This window comes from Dermacentor albipictus, chromosome 8, assembly GCF_038994185.2.
Source record: "Dermacentor albipictus isolate Rhodes 1998 colony chromosome 8, USDA_Dalb.pri_finalv2, whole genome shotgun sequence".
Taxonomy (NCBI): domain Eukaryota; kingdom Metazoa; phylum Arthropoda; class Arachnida; order Ixodida; family Ixodidae; genus Dermacentor; species Dermacentor albipictus.
Window position 1 is genome coordinate 65329734 of NC_091828.1, and position 15905 is coordinate 65345638.

A 15905-nucleotide genomic window follows, 5' to 3' on the forward strand; every position below is an offset into this window, starting at 1 on the left:
TGAAAAGGCTCGGGTACAGCGAAGCAATTGCGGCGCATTTGATGAAGGTGCTTGCAAACCCTGTAATAGATATCTGGCAGCGGCAAACAAGATCCCTAGCGCTTCGCAACGGATGTGGGAACTGCCCCATGCAATTTTATTGTCTCTGATTTAAAGTTTGCGAGGATTTACGTACATCTGCGAAGCAATGTTACTATTAGTTTTTTTTTAAGCCTGTAGTACAGCCTTCTTAGTTCAGAAAGCTGTTAAACCGGGCACCAATGCAATGGAGGAGAACGTTTCCTGTGCTTCGCGGCTGTCCATCGTTCTAGAGAGAAGTGTCGGTGTCTGTACGTGTGTACACGAGCGTCGACTGCCTGGAGAGCCAAATATGCGCAGAAGGAGCGATGTATTCTAACGACGCCCGTACGAATATCGGGCCCATCAACTGCGACTACACCGGCTAGACGGACCATCACTGTTCCCCTTGCATGAACTGCGTCTGTTCCCCTCAGTTGTATACCGTGTGTCCCAACTAATGTTAGCCAAGCCTTTATACGAAAAAAAAAAGAATTTGACAAACACGGTGCCAGATACATTTTTAGAGCTACAGTGTTCGCTAGTCAACCATTTTGACGGCCGGTCACCGTAAGTCTTGCAATCGTAGTTCGTACCGTGTCTTTCTTTAGTTTTTTCTCCTTTCTTTTCCTTTTTCTCCTTTCTTTTTTTTTCTTTTTCGTAGAAGAGCTTGGCTAACATTAGCTGGGACACCCTATACACGGCTGTCACACACACCTAAAGAAAGTCAAAGGTAAGCTTTTCGTATTTTAGAAAAAAAAAACTGCATGAAGAAGAAAGAAAGAAAACAGGAGCTTGCCGACCCGACCACAATCCGCGTACTCATTGACTGTGCTGTCCTGAATAGCCACATTCCACCGAGTGGCTATGGGGGCATTATGTCCCGCTGTAGTTGCCATCATGTAGAGGCCCATATATGGCAGTGTCGTAGGCCACATATAGTGAGAAGAAGCAACCCCCGAAAACGATACGATTGCAAAAAAGGGCGACGGGACGATTCCCCTCCTACAATTCACATTCGGTAATCCACCCTTTGTGTAAAAGATGTGGATGAGTTAACATAAGAAATACTAATAAATTTCATTAGCGGATTGTTCCCGATGCGGCAGTTGTGTAAGTAAATTAGGCAATGTATATGTGCACACTAGCCGTTAAACGATGTATCTTTGCGTGCCTTAGTAGCCGGGTTCTGTGTTTATTGATGTGCATAAGCGAGCGACGAGCGCTCGCCTATTGTTCGTCTTTCTCGTGTTCGTCTGTTTTTCGAGCTCGTTTTCTTTTTTTCCATACCTCAACGCTTACCCACTCAACCAGCATCGCTTGGCAGGGTCGTAATTATGAGGCACGCGCGCCAGGTCCGTAATATATGAACGTGCGCTTCTGCCGAGAGTTTCCGTACGTACTATTCCGGTACCTGCGCCAGTCACCAAGTGTGTAATGAGCGACATTTTTCGTCAGCGAACACAGTGGCGGAACAAGGGCGAGAAATCACAGCGCGCCGATCCCACGGTGATATATTGAATGCTCTGCGCCTTGGGTTTTATCGGCCACGTGACCCGGGAATTCGGCAACTGGACTCTTCGTGGGACGTTCGCGGAATGTGTTCATGTGCGCTTCGAGCGGGAACGGAGAGCAGAAAACCCGGGACTGATTCAGACCCTACCGAGCCTGGCTGCTCGGGGCCTGGTAGGATTGCTTGGAAACGGAGTATAGTGCCGAACCGAAAGTTGATTATATGAAGCCTCATAACTCAACACGCACACGCACACGCACACGCATATGTATATATATATATATATATATATATATATATATATATATATATATATATATATATATATATATATATTTGAAGAAACGGGGCCCACTTACGAAAATTGCATTTTTAATGGTTGAACGTTTCGGCCGTGGCACGGCCTTCGTCAGAATAGACGGTTTATTCTGACGAAGGCTGTGCTGCGGCCGAAACGTTAAACCATTAAATATGCAATTTTCGTAAGTGTGCTTCGTTTCTTCAACTGCCTATGCAGCGGACCTACAGAACTTTTCTTTGTATTATATATATATGGGACGATATTTTCTTGGCTCAATCAGTCATGGATACGTTGTGAGGACGAGCGCATGTCTCGTGATTGTATCCTTGTGCGGTTGCGTCCTTTCGCGCATGCACTTGTGCTAGGGAATATGCGGTCCACTAAGATGCCCTTGGGAATTTCATTTCTGCTGCATTGGATCGCTTTTCCAAGTTTATGTCTTTCCCGTCGTCTTGGAGGTTTCAAATCGGTGTGTTGGCACTCGTTGTGTCGATGTGCCGTTGTGTAGCATTTTTTTTTTCGTTTCTTTTTAATGCGTAAGCTTTTCTATAGCGACCGCACGAGAATCATCTCCGTCCGTCACGCAAGACGAATGCAAAGGCTTAGACCCGCTCATTAAGCAATGGCCCACACCCCTGTATGCAAGCGAAAAATGCAATGGCCTATACCCACGTAAAGCAGAGGCTACAAGCGGCTCAGCAAAGTGCGCACATCTATTTAAATTAATCATTATGATACAACACACAACACTTCATACGTATGAATAAGGAACAAGCTCATGACAAACATCCGAATCATCAATAAAGCATTGCATAATCCCCTCAGCAAATGTAGTAGTCATTTTGCAACAGCTTCGCTGGGCATTCAGGTTCATCAAGGACCGACAACAGTAGATAAGGGTCGGATGAGGTTCGATAAGGTTCATAACGACCAATGAAGGTGGATAAGGGTTTATACTGGCCGCATCACGTTCCATAAGACTGATAAAGACGCCGGACTGCGTGGTGATGAGCAAGTGGCGCAATGCTTAAGCATACTCAGACAACTTCCCAGAGGAGTTTCTGCGTGATTTTTTTTTATCTTTGTCACGCAGACATTTAGGCTGAGAAATATGCACCATCCTTGTTCACCAAGGTAGTGCGAATTTCCCACACCAGTCCGTGGGGGGCGCTGCGAACGCGCAAGTAGAGCCGTGACAGGCTCAGCACGTATAGGACGTGGAGCCAACCGCTCTCGATAGGAGGCTAACCGCGTGCACTGCTGCTTGGGTTATCGCAACGCGTACGGCATGGTCTATACGGCTGCGGCGGCAAACGACGCGCGTAACGCTCAACGTCCCGTGACCACATCCGAAAAGCGTGCGCGTTATAGTTCCTGTTGGTGCTTTGCACGCGTTGCAGATACGGCTCACTCCACTTGGCGGTTCTCTATTTAAACTGCGTTAACGGCCGGCTGAACGCGCCTCGAAAAAAAACGTCCCACTGAGGAAACTGACTCGAGTGCTACGTGCTCAACGCTCGAGACGGGCGCTGATAAGCTCGCGGGCTTCCCGATGCGCTTGTTTATTTATACACATATATACTATTTTATTTCACGAAACGGTGTACGGCTATACAGCGCCTTCTTTGCTATACTCGAGCTGTGGGGGCACGAGCTCATAGAGCTAGACAGATTCGAGCCACGAGGCCCCTATACACGCTCCGTCACAGCCCAAAGATTGCGCTCCTCCGTTTCTGAGCGGTGAATAGATTTAAAGGGCGCAAACAATAAAGCGAACGACCATACGGTACGGCTGCCGTATCATGGTTTCAAGTACCGAGGCACACGCGAGCATTTCGTGCCGCCAGCCGTAGCTGAAAATAATAATGATAAAAAAAGTAATAACTAAGAGCCTTTTTTCTTGTGAGTGCTTGCGTGTGAAGCGTGTGCAAAGGGCGCATGCGCATGCGCATGCAGCGGCACGCGTCTGCAGAGCGGAAAGATTGGATGTGTAAGGACGCGCGAATTTTTTTTATTTTCTTTTTTTTGTATATATATCACCCACTGCGTTCTCTTGAGTTCTCGCGAAGTGTTCTAAAAGCGGCAAGCCGGAAAATAACGAATGAACGTGGTTCTATATTTATTATTTTATGACTCCTGAATCGCGCTCCAGAAAGCCGTTCTGTAAGGTTCACGTGCGAGCCGTTTGCGGGTGGTTTGGGCCAGTCGCTCAAGTGCGGTCTATCCCTGTTTGAATTGTTTTTCCCGTAAAGGGCTCATATTTTCTTTTCCTCGAGAACGATTACACCAATGCTCCACGGCAGCTGCGCCACCCGTTTTCAAAGTGCACCTAATTCTCCCGCTGTGCTGAATGAGATCGAACGATGCTGCTGGCGTCGGAAGCGTCTTCTGGGTTGTTTACATACGCGACCTGAAGATTACACCGGTGCAGCTGCGCAGAACGAACTTATCGCGGGCCACAAAAGTTTTGTGGGCCCTGTTGCGTGACGTCATGCTTCTCGGGTGAAGGTTCTGCGTCCCCGAACATGACGCGACAGATTCATGCACGACGCACAGCTGCCGCTGCTTCGGCTGTTGGCCGCTGGTTTGGCTGTTGGCTGTTGTGACATCATGGCACGGAATGCACAAAGCTCGTATTATCTGAAGAAAGCTTGAAAAGGACTCACCGAGCTCATCTCCCGCCGTTTGTTTGTCCTTTATTAAAGGAGTAGTGACACATATTTTCTAAGTAGTACAAACTCTACACCGCATGTTTCCCAAAACGATATATCGACAGACGGCCGAACCGAGTAAAGAAGCATCCATACATAGACGCAAACATCAGCAGGACTACGATGCCTGAAACGACAACAGCGCCAAGTGCTATTCAGCAATGCAGTATTGGTTATAATATGAGAATGTCCTTTTAAACGGTCTGCAGTTTCGTTTTTATATCGTTCTTTCCCAACGTGGACGCCGTCAGCACAGACAATCTAATTCGTTCTCTTTTTTTTAAATTTCGTCCCCTATGTATGAGTGATACCTCCACGGTTATACGATCGAACACATCGGTGCTTTAACTTGGCATGCGGAAACAATATGTCCCAGTGTATTTCGCTTTGTTGTTCATTACGACAGGAAAGAGGACATAAATAGAGCAAATCGAAACGTACCAGAAGTCATCACCAAACAGAAGTATGCGGAAGCAAGAGGAGTGCTTACTTATGCCTGCTAAAAAGGGAGCATAGAGTATATACAGACGCTAATGGGAAGGGGCAAAGTTGAATGCCCGCAGCGATGTAAATTGAGCACTTATTTTCTCCACGAGTTGCGTTACTGATTTCAATGAGTTATGTGCTACCAAATAAAAATAAAGTCTCCATAAGCTGCAGACGACAAGCAGAAGGCACGCGCTAGCGCGCCTTCTGCTACTCAAATGCACAGAGAAGGAGCTGGTCTCGGAGAACTGGCCTCATCGTCGTAGACGGCGCATGTAGGACCGCCGCTCATTGTGCGCGTTTCGCCGAAGGCCCGGCAGCAACATGTACACACGTCCGCGCCAAACAAGCTGGCGCAACGATTACGACGGTGGCGAAAGAAAAGGATCTGCTTAGCACGTGCGATTTCAGCGAGGCTCGCAATTAAACCTCGTACCTCGCGCGTAACCCGGGTTCAAGGCTGCTTGCATACACGGAGAATGCACGCATAAGAGGGATACATCACGGCAGCAACGTGATGGCGTCCCTAGTTGTCTAAGTGCTTTCGTGGGATACTTCCTATAGCCAGAGGCAACAAAGGCTGCCAGCATTATGCGCAGATTCACGCGCGCTTGTTTGTTTACGTGCGCGTGCGTGTGTGTGTGTGTGCGTGCGATGGTATAAGTACCGTTTAAGAAAACTTTAACGTAAACTAAAATTGGCCAGACACATAATTATTATTGCGAAACGATTAGGACATGTATTAAAATATATAAAGATGTGCAAGTATTATGGCTTTGTTTGTGTATGTGCGCGGGCGTCAGTGTGGGTGTGTGTGTGCGTGTGCATGTACCTGCATGTTTTAATGTTCGTATGTCTGCATACATCTATGCGTGCCTTGGTGTACGTGCGTTTGCATGCCAGCGTGCGTGCGTGCGTGTGTTTGTGTGTACATACGCGTGCGTACGCGTGTGCGTGCGTGAATATGTGCACATGCGTTATAGCATGCGTGCGTGCGTGTGTTTGTGTGTGTGTGAGCGCGTGACAGCGGCAACTGTATAGTTGCACAGAGGTAAGAAGCAGTTGTTCAGTAAATCACCCTCTCAAGTAATAGCAGTCATTTCGGCCAGAACTACAAGAGTAGTATGTGCTACGCCATCTTTGTAATAAAGATGGCGGCACACCACACGGGGTCGCACCGCTGGAACAATGGATACAGCAAAACTGTGAGACCTAAAACGGTTTCGCAGCCTTCGAAATCACTGGTTGCGGGAACAGAGCGCCCGTGAAAGCAGGTGCATCAAGCTGGCAAGGTGTTTCTTTAGGGATTCGTGGAACTGCCCCACAGCGAGGATAAAAACCTGGTTCTAAGGTCATTCTCGAAACACTGATAAGGAAAGGCTTACATGCTTCTAATATTCTATAGCACAGTCCGCGAAACAACACGCGGAAGTGAGGAATTTTTGAGAAGCCCGACGTGAACCCGAGAGAAGCGGTCGGCAACGGCTCGTTGAAACCTTGACGGGCCGTCTGCGCCGCGCAGAAGATGTCAGACGATGGGCGGAAAATGGTCGGAAAAGGGGTTTCGGCCGCGCCTTCGCCGCTGGCATCACCGGCAACCCCTGTCGCTCAAAAAAGTCACGGGCAAGGGAAAAGCGGCGCTCTAAATATAGTCGCCGATCGCTGTTGCTTTTTTTGTTTTCTTTGCAACACGTCACGGACGACGTTTGCAACACTCTCGCACGCGTCACGATGAGCCTCGCGCGCGAATGCGCGAAAAGAGCCGTCTGCTCCCGCGCCCCGCACCAGAAATTTCTCGCCGAGCTTCCAGTAGATGGCGCTGACGAAACGTGCCCATCTTTAGTGCCGGCCAAGACGGCGTTCAAGAAAGCAAGACTTGCGGCGATGCTACCCGGTGTTTAAGGTGGGCGGAGGAAAACAAAGGGCAGCTCGCGGTTCCTTCCTCTGATCTCTTCTGTGCGAGCTCGCACGCGAGCAGGCGAGGGCGTTGAGGAAATGTCTCAATAGAACGTCTGCCGGCACCTCATAGAGTTTTGCAGAAGGCATGATCAGACGCGTTTATCTATCAGTCCAGCGGGGCGAGTAAAACAAAGAAAGCCATGGTCCCTGAGTGATGTGAGGGTTAAAGAGCTTCTTCAAGAAAGCGGGCTTCAGCATGGCGGCCCATGGTAAAGAAACACGTCCGGGATTTCACGGCTGACAGAAGGCGTCGTGCATCGTGCGCAGACGACGGAAATGACGGCTGGCATCGTCTGCTTCGGCACCTTCTGAAGATATCACGCAGTTTTCTATGGCAACGAAGGTGGTGATTAGGTGGTGAGGTTACTTTTTATCGGACGTTGGCGCACTGGGGAGGAAAAAAAACGAATAAATGCGGGACCATGTTATTGCGTCGTCGGACAGCGCGACAGTTGAGCATTCTGCCTGTCTAGCAGAATGCTCACTGAGATTAAACGTGTCTGGCACGTCAAAACCGTGAAACATGCCAGACACGTCTCTCTCAACTGAATTCTGATTGTCGCGACGATGATTCCTGCCTCGGTGCTCGTTGCAATGATTTTGTACGCACAACTTCAACGTCGCGTACTTTGATAAGAAAATCCCGGTGTTCTCGTCCTAACTTCAGCTTTTCTTCTTTTTGTTTCTGGTTTCTATTTCAAAAATCTACCAGTTTTTTTTTCTTCGTTTTCCTCACACCGTTTCTTGCATGGACACTCTAGCGGTTCCTGATTGATTACAAATCTCCCACACCAGTAAAGACAGTTGGGACTTTCTGAGAAACATTGTCCAAAGGGACGCTTTAATTACCGACAGGCACCGCTTCAATCTGAAAGGACGACGAACGCACTCTTAAGGTGCATTCGTCGCAAATACGCGCTACGGCGATGCAAGTGCCTCGTATCACTATGTGACATCGCCGTGAGAAAGAAGGAGTTGGTCGCGGACGAAGCTGAAAAACCGACTGCATACACTGGGCAGCACTTCGCCCACAATGACGTCACTGACCTGCACGCGTGACTCGATGAGGTCTAGCCGCATGGCGAGGGCCTCCCTCATGAAGACGTCCGGGTAGTGACTGGCCTCGAACGCCTTTTCGAGCTCCTCCAGCTGCCAGCCGTTGAAGTTGGTCCTCGTCCGCCGCCGCTTGCCGCTGCCGCCGTTGCTGCTGCCGCCATCTTTGTCTGACTCTGCGGCGTCTGCAACGGAAGACAGACGATACAGACTGTCGGCATATAGCGATTGATCCACAGTGATACGCACAAAAATTAGCCATCCTATTAATGTAAACGATACGACAGATATTCAAGATGGCGCTGTTAACGTGTCGCTAATTATCAATGGCGTGCCTCAGTTCTGTAAGAGACCTCCGTTACGTACGATCGGCGGCACGCCGATGCTAGTTTCGGAGAAAGACCCCAAGTGCGAAACTCGCGCACTTCATAGCTCCTGTGCGACTGTGATAAGATTCATTTGATTGCATACCTTTGATTGCACATTCCTTTTATTGCGGTGCTTTCAAGAGCGGCTCTAATTAGAAATCAAGTTAAAGTGACACTAAATAGAAACAGCTACACTGATAAACTAATGTTTTAAAACATTATTTTCGTTTTTACCAGTAAGAGGTTGATTACTCGAAGAGGAAAGGAGGTTGAAGTTCCAGTTTCTTAATTTCGCGCTGTAACCCCGCGCCGGTACGTCAGTATAAAGTCATACATTTAAAAGACTTTCGTTCGTATTTACGCCCTCTGAGCCTCACTAAAGTTTCTGAAGCGTGGTAGTTTCAGTGCTTGATTCTTTTCGAATATACTGTGTTCCAATATAGGCACCGTCAAAATCAGTGAAGTTACTGTGGGTTGGTGCGACAACGTAAACGTGGCGTCTCAAGCCGTCTTTTATTTTTGCTCTTACTCAGGTTTATCCAGTTTCTTCGCACGGTGGGGGTGGATATATATATATATATATATATATATATATATATATATATATATATATATATATATATATATATATATATATATATATATATATATATATGTTAGGCATGCAAATTCACCTCTCTTGTGTCGCGCTATTCTTCGTTGTTATTACGCAGTACAGCACAGGCGATATTGTCAACGTGCGAAACTCAGTTGCCACCATCGGACGGTGACTGTCAAAGATCAAGCGTCAGGTTGCCGCAGAATGCGCTCAGGTATATGCTGCCTAGAATAGTTACTTCTTAGATCTGTTGGTAAATATCACGACTAGTGTTAATGCTCTGGCGGGCGTACGCATACGTCGGAGTGCACTGCGTAGCCACGTAGTCTTTCGAAGAGACTAAAGAAGCGCTGGTGCAGTTTTCTTCCATACAATCCGATATTCTGTTTCCACTCTCTTGTAAACCAGTATTTTTTTTTACCTTTCATTAGGTTTTCTTTAGAATGGAACTGTGCAGGCGAGTTCCACGACGGTTCCTGCGCGGCTGTGTGCCCGGTATTATACGTCAACCATACAAATAGCAGCCAACAACGCTGGCAGCGTCGGAGCCCATAAGCAGCCATGTGACCAGAGCCCCGTGTGACCATGTGACCAGGTGACCATCAGCCATGTGACCAGAGCAAGCGGAGCCGGACGCCGGCGTCAGTAGAACGGGGGCAGCATAAAGAATCGTGGTTGGGTGAGTACAGAAGTACTAAGCACAGCACATAGTGAACCGTTTGAAAAGACACGGGTATTACGAAGCAATTTCACTGAATATAAGTGATGGCGTATGCAAAGTATGAGCGAAGCAATCGCTTTAAGTGTAGAACTTGGCCACACGCCACCGCAGGTGGCTAATGCATGCAGTACCGTGGACTTTAGAGCAGAGCTAAAATTTGGACTGCTTGATACAGATTCATCGTGGTGATTAATACAGTTGTATTGGCATCGTGGTGTGTTGGGTGTCTCCTGCTTGGCTTCTAAGACACCACCTGCGAGCAGGATGTCCTCGCTACCGAGCTAGCGCGTAACTTCATGTTTGGCGGTTCATGCGGGGGTTTCGCGCACAACGTAGTATTTCAGAGAGGTGGCATCTCTGCGCGTATTTGGGAGCTCATAGTTGGTAACGTTGCCGAGGACGGAGGAGACGTTGTGTGCATCGCATGGAAACAGCTGTTATTGAGAAGTTGCCTCTCAGAGCTAGCTGCTTTCGCAGCGAATGAGTACAAACTTGCATGGCGGAATATTGCGCTTTTCTGTTAAGAAAATTCCGACTAACCTTTAACTGTAGTTGACTCAACTCTGCCTTCGATCGGGGAGAGAATTTTACTTTGTCCCCAGCTAGGATTTTCATTTTTTTGGCGTAAATTTAACTATAGAAGATACGACATAGGGTGTGAACTGAATGTGACCCGGAAGAGCCAGTACCAGAGACGACAATCTTTTGCGAGAACAAACGTCCACAAATTGAGAATGAGTTAGACTGGCTACTCGAGCGTTCCTTCATGGTCTCGTAGAAAGAACTTAGCCGAGTGCGTTCCTACGAAACTTCCATTATCCGAGCTGAAATCACTCGTCGCAATAAACAAGTCTACGAACCAAATTTCAATAAAATATTGTTGCTTTTCCTTTTTCCGTATTACAGTATGTGCAACTAGTCAGTGATCTAGAGTGAAACCGTTGGCCGTATCTTTCCAAGTAGTTTCCGCAAATTGCGAGCATCTTGAAGTGAAGAACGACCCGAAGTTTCACTGCAAACGATTTTCTTGTTAACAAAGAAGTTCTTGATAAACCACCAAGTGCTGCCCCATTTGTGGCCATAATAGTGACCAATAGTTACGCAATCACTCCTTCATCACTTCTTCTAATGTAGTTTCTCTACAAAACAGCAATTGTTGTGTCGACCGAAATGGCTGCTTTTTACCGTTATAGTAGATTTTTGGCGGAGTTCACTAATGAATTACCAGGCACTAAACAACTTACTTCGCCCTTTAAATACATAGATGTGTACAAATGCCTAAAACATCCTTTGCAGGTTTCGCATGTGCGTCTGTGGCTTCCCAAATGGGAAGCGACGCTTAGCTTCATGATCACCCATTGATTTCGGATGCAACCATTCAAGCCATCAGTGCCCGCTCAGGCACTGCCATCTCCCTGCTAGCGTCATACCTGATACTCAAGCAAGAACAAAGGCAATATTATTCGAGTCACATAAGCTCAATTATGTCAACCTGTCAGAACACAATGTCCTATTCAGGTCACACGATCCGAATGAGGTCACATGCTCCTAAGAGCCAAAAGTTACAGCTTCATGCGTTGGCGCGTAAGAATAAGATGTCGCAAGAGTGTCGTCTGGCAGCATAAATAACAGTATTTCTAAACGCCTGGCGTTACAACGATTTTTCGCACGCAGAAACGAAAATCACAAGTGTAAGAATTTTGCTATCATTAGCACACCTGCTTCAAAGTTACAATAATCTTTAAAAGTTTATTCCCCTATTTTACCTCTTCACGTGTCGTGGTTGCCCGGCACGCACCAAGAAACGCCGTCCACCCTTCTTGACAACCCCGTTAGCTCCCACATCATGAGAAAATAATCGCAGACGCTCTGCAACCCGTCTAGGGACGGAGAGGCGTCACTGTCCGTCACTCAAGTGTCCCGTCTGCTCTGCCTTCGAGCTGAGGACAGTTTCGAAATTGAGTCTTCAGGTGCAGTACGAGGCAGGCAAGTCATCGCTCGAAACAAAACAAAAAACACCTTGCAAAGAGGCGAGAGCGACAGTCGACTATGGCATGCGACACATTCCTGAGCATCATTACGTAGAAAGGGGCTACCTGGAGAAAACACTGGCGTTGTGTTGCGAAGAAACATTACAAAGACCAAAAATTACTCCTTACCAAAAAAAAATTTAAAGAACTTGAAGCCATAGTCCAGTTCTCTGCGAAAAAGGAATAATAAGTACGCCTGAAGAAACCATTTGATGTAATATAGGGGTGTCAGTGCTAAGCAGACGGCTTGCAGCCGATAATTACGGTGCAGACGACAGCGTGCCCAGCTCACGCCAGGCAACAAATGTGTCTTTTCTGTTTTCTCACACCTGCTGTCCTCGCTTGCAGACGACAAGCGTCCTTTGTCGTCTGCTTGCCGCGGGCAGTATTTTTTTTTTTGAGCAGGCTTTTGATGTGGCATCCATCACCTCTAATTAAACGCTTCCATATTTCATCAATTCTCGTAAAATTTTATTCAGAGTATCAAAGCATGCGTTGGCTTTTTATCTTTATATGTCGAGCCCGATTGAGTGCTCAGTATTTCAGGTGTAGCAACTAGGAATACATATGCATATTTTGATCATATCAAGATGTGTTTGGTTGGGTACATGTTGAGTGGAAAACAAATACTGTGCACTATTTATGCGGAGTGAGACAGACGAGGCCATAAAATTTCTAATATCACTTTTCTTGCCTACGAATAAAGTGAGAAACTTTAGTTGCATAGTGCGGCAAGCGTGAAGAACGTCTGTTCCATCTTAGTTGATTCAACGTTCGCTAAACACGCCCTATAGAGCTTTTGTTTTGCAATATCATGAATTTCAATGCACTGTGGTAGACAAGCCATCACTTACACCACGGTGCCGGCAAAGCGTAACAGCAGAATGATAACGCTCATTGGTCATATCATTTCTTTAATAGCACGCACAAGGCAACAGCACTGTATGGATTAAAAAGAGAAATCATTATCAGTGTGTAAATCATCGTTACAATATTGCTTTATTTGCTTTACACAGGCTATGAAACCCTGTTTATAACTTTCTTGAAGTATCGCACTATTCGAAGGTCTACGGTGTCCCGCACGCAATGCGTGCTATTTATACCGGATTATTCGAACTGTAGTGGCTCCAGGGTTCGGTTTATACGGAAGGCGAAGAAGCACAATCGCACGGAACAGTCTGGTGCAGCATACCCGGCTACCATTTGTTTTGTTAGTGTCAATATCTACAGGCAAACAGCGCTGAGCTGCGCACTGCACTAGGAGTTGGCAGTTCCTCTGAATTTGATTGATTGATTGATTGATTGCTCAATCGACTGAATAAATTGCGAATTCTGGCAACAAGCACAATATTTAGCCGGCTTCTCTACAACGTATAATTCTTAAATGAATGACGGATGATAATTAGGAGACAAGTAAAACATTTGAGATATCTAACAGTTGGCTGTATACTATGGCGGTCACTTGCAATTAAAAATGAACGCATACGAATAATATATACCACAGTCCACAATAAGTGCGACATATGCTGTAAGAAGCCATCTTCACGTTGATATGATTCGTCCTGGGACAGCAGCTCCATCGTGTTATTATAACTGACAGACGAAGCACGTGTTGATATGCGTCATGACATGGGAATGGCATTTACTGGCCCGGCATTACCGCTATCGGGTGCAGCTTTGTGTCAGTGTGTTATGGATGACAAGTCAAACGCTAGCGGCAAATTCGAACTCCTCTTAGGAACAGCAACGCCGCAGTGCTATATGTCGTACTGTCAGTATTCTGTTACCGATACAGTAATGGTGTAGGCCTCTAACCACTCGAACATGCCACATTCATGCCGGTATTACGCGTATTCTTTAAAGCGGAAACGAAGCAATCAGTTCAATAGTTATCCCTAACTTGTTCGCGTTTCATTTTGAATTGAATTTAATTGAGTTTATTCCGCAACAAGAAAATGTTACGAGGAGGACAGGTAAAAGCTGTAAAAACAGCTTGAGGAGCCCTGACCCCCTATCACACGGGGAAGCATAAAAGCGTGCGGCTAATGGAGTACAACCTACTGAGAGGAAAACACTTACAGTAGTTATAAATCGTCAATGTAAAGGGGATTATACAGTAGTCAAATACAAAATCATGGTATCACATCATTATACAAACATTAAACGCAGTTGTTTTGGTGATGTACTAGATATGTCAATCAACACTTACAGTAGTTATAAAACGTCAATGTAAAGGGGATTATACAGTAGTCAAATAGAAAATCATCGTATCACATCATTATACAAACATTAGACGCAGTTGTTTTGGTGATGTACTAGATATGTCAATCTTATTTTCTTTTATTATGTGGTTTAGAAGTGTAGGCAATTGAACTTTAAACCTGTACCGTAGTATCAGGTTTCATGAGTCTCGATGGTGTTAAATTGCACTTCCCGTGTTGGTATAGCTTGTTTAGGGCATCTCCGTTGTTAACGATGGACCGCTTACAGCGAAATCTATTTCCTATACAAACGTTTCTTGTTGCAATGATGGTTTATCGTGTTTGTTTCTCACGGAGCGCGGTTCCGTAACGTCGCCACAATAAGTGTTGTTCTTTATCCATTGTCATCTTCAAGGCATATAAAATTGTCGAATCCCCCGGGGGTTCTGTTAGCATGATTAGCCTGATGGCGGGAATGTATAATAAACGTAGCCATCATCTACACCAGGAGCAAAGCTCTGGCAACGCAGCAGTTTCCTTCTTCGTGCCGTACTACTTACACATAGATGGGCGTTGGCGCTTTCAGAAACGCCACTATATTGCGCTCGACATTTCGAATATTTCCCATTCTGAGTCGCGCTGCTCACATTCCAATGTAGGTGGAATAATAATAATAATAATAATAATAATAATAATAATAATAATAATAATAATAATAATAATAATATTTTCAGGCTGAGTTCCGGGCGCCCGCTAAGAAATCACCCCAAGTGGTCAATTGAACCGAGGCTCTCCACTACGGCGTCCTTTGGCCAACGTGCTGATTTGTATATTAAGAGCCACAGACAATCAAGTAATCAGCAGGTCGGTCACTCAACTCACCGACCCATCACTCAATCAAGCAATCGGTTTAACTTTCTACCATGCCTCTCACTTTACAGCGCCTCGTTTAATAAAGCGCTTTTCTATCGCTAACCAACTTTGAGATTGTGTAACTAATCAGCCGATTGCGCCAATGTATTCAACGTAATTTTCAGCTTCCACGTCATAATTTCATTCGGTTCCACCAAAAATGAACCACCTTTCTCGGTCATAATGCGAACGCAGCTGTCCCCGTCGGGCCCTCTCAGTGATTTGCCGTTCCAGCGCTGGCGTGATTCCTCGTTCCGTTCCCAGCGTAAACGCCCCGGTGATGAGTTCTGCTCCCATGTTTTGATATCCATCGCCAATAATATCGATTTTCCAACAGCAAACTTTCGGTCCTCTCGATCCGAAAACAACTCGGACGGCCGCAAAAAAAAAAAAAAGAAGGGGGGGGGGGGGGGGAATCGAAATATACGGAGCGACGTCTCCCGCAAACACGATCGGGAACGCCCCTGCGTTGTTTCGGTCACGTGACCGAAGCTAATTATCGTACTGCCGTTCTTCGGAAGCACGTTTCCGACAAGTTACGCATGGCGGCGAAAGGAAGCTTATCTCGGCAATCTGATTCGTCCGACAGGGGCGCTGCCTGTACCGCTGAAGTTTCTTAATTCGATTTCGACCTGGAAAAAGATGTACGTACGTGCGCGCGTGCGAAGGCTTATGCGTGGGCTCCGGTTTCGAATGTCGTTCGGGAAACTCAAAAGCGACCGCTTCGCTTTTCTCTTCGGCTAACTGGAAACTTAGTCGTGGGCTCCCAAGCGCAGCGGTTTTAAGCTCAATTTAGCAGTGGGCGTGGCGCTTACGCTGCGCTGGCAGCGGGTGGTTTCGCGAGCAGAAGGCTGTGTACGACTCGCATCGTCTGGTCGCTTGTCGAGGCGAGCAGACGATCCGAAAGCACGATCGTTGAGAAGACCAGACGCTTCTTTAAAGGACCCCTCACCAAGCCACATGGAAAGTTTTGCTTATGCGCTGGAAGTTGGTAC

At 46.6% G+C, this 15905-nt stretch overlaps 1 protein-coding gene across 2 annotated transcripts in view; it reads right to left on the bottom strand.

The window, feature by feature from the left end:
* LOC135914295 (homeobox protein unc-4 homolog) overlaps positions 1-15905 on the bottom strand; it is a 233907-nt gene that overhangs the window by 81317 nt on the left and 136685 nt on the right. For both annotated transcript variants that reach the window (XM_070523538.1, XM_065447078.1), the window contains exon 3: positions 8075-8265. In XM_070523538.1, the coding sequence (XP_070379639.1) occupies positions 8075-8265 (191 nt within the window). The remainder of the gene's footprint in view (positions 1-8074; positions 8266-15905) is intronic.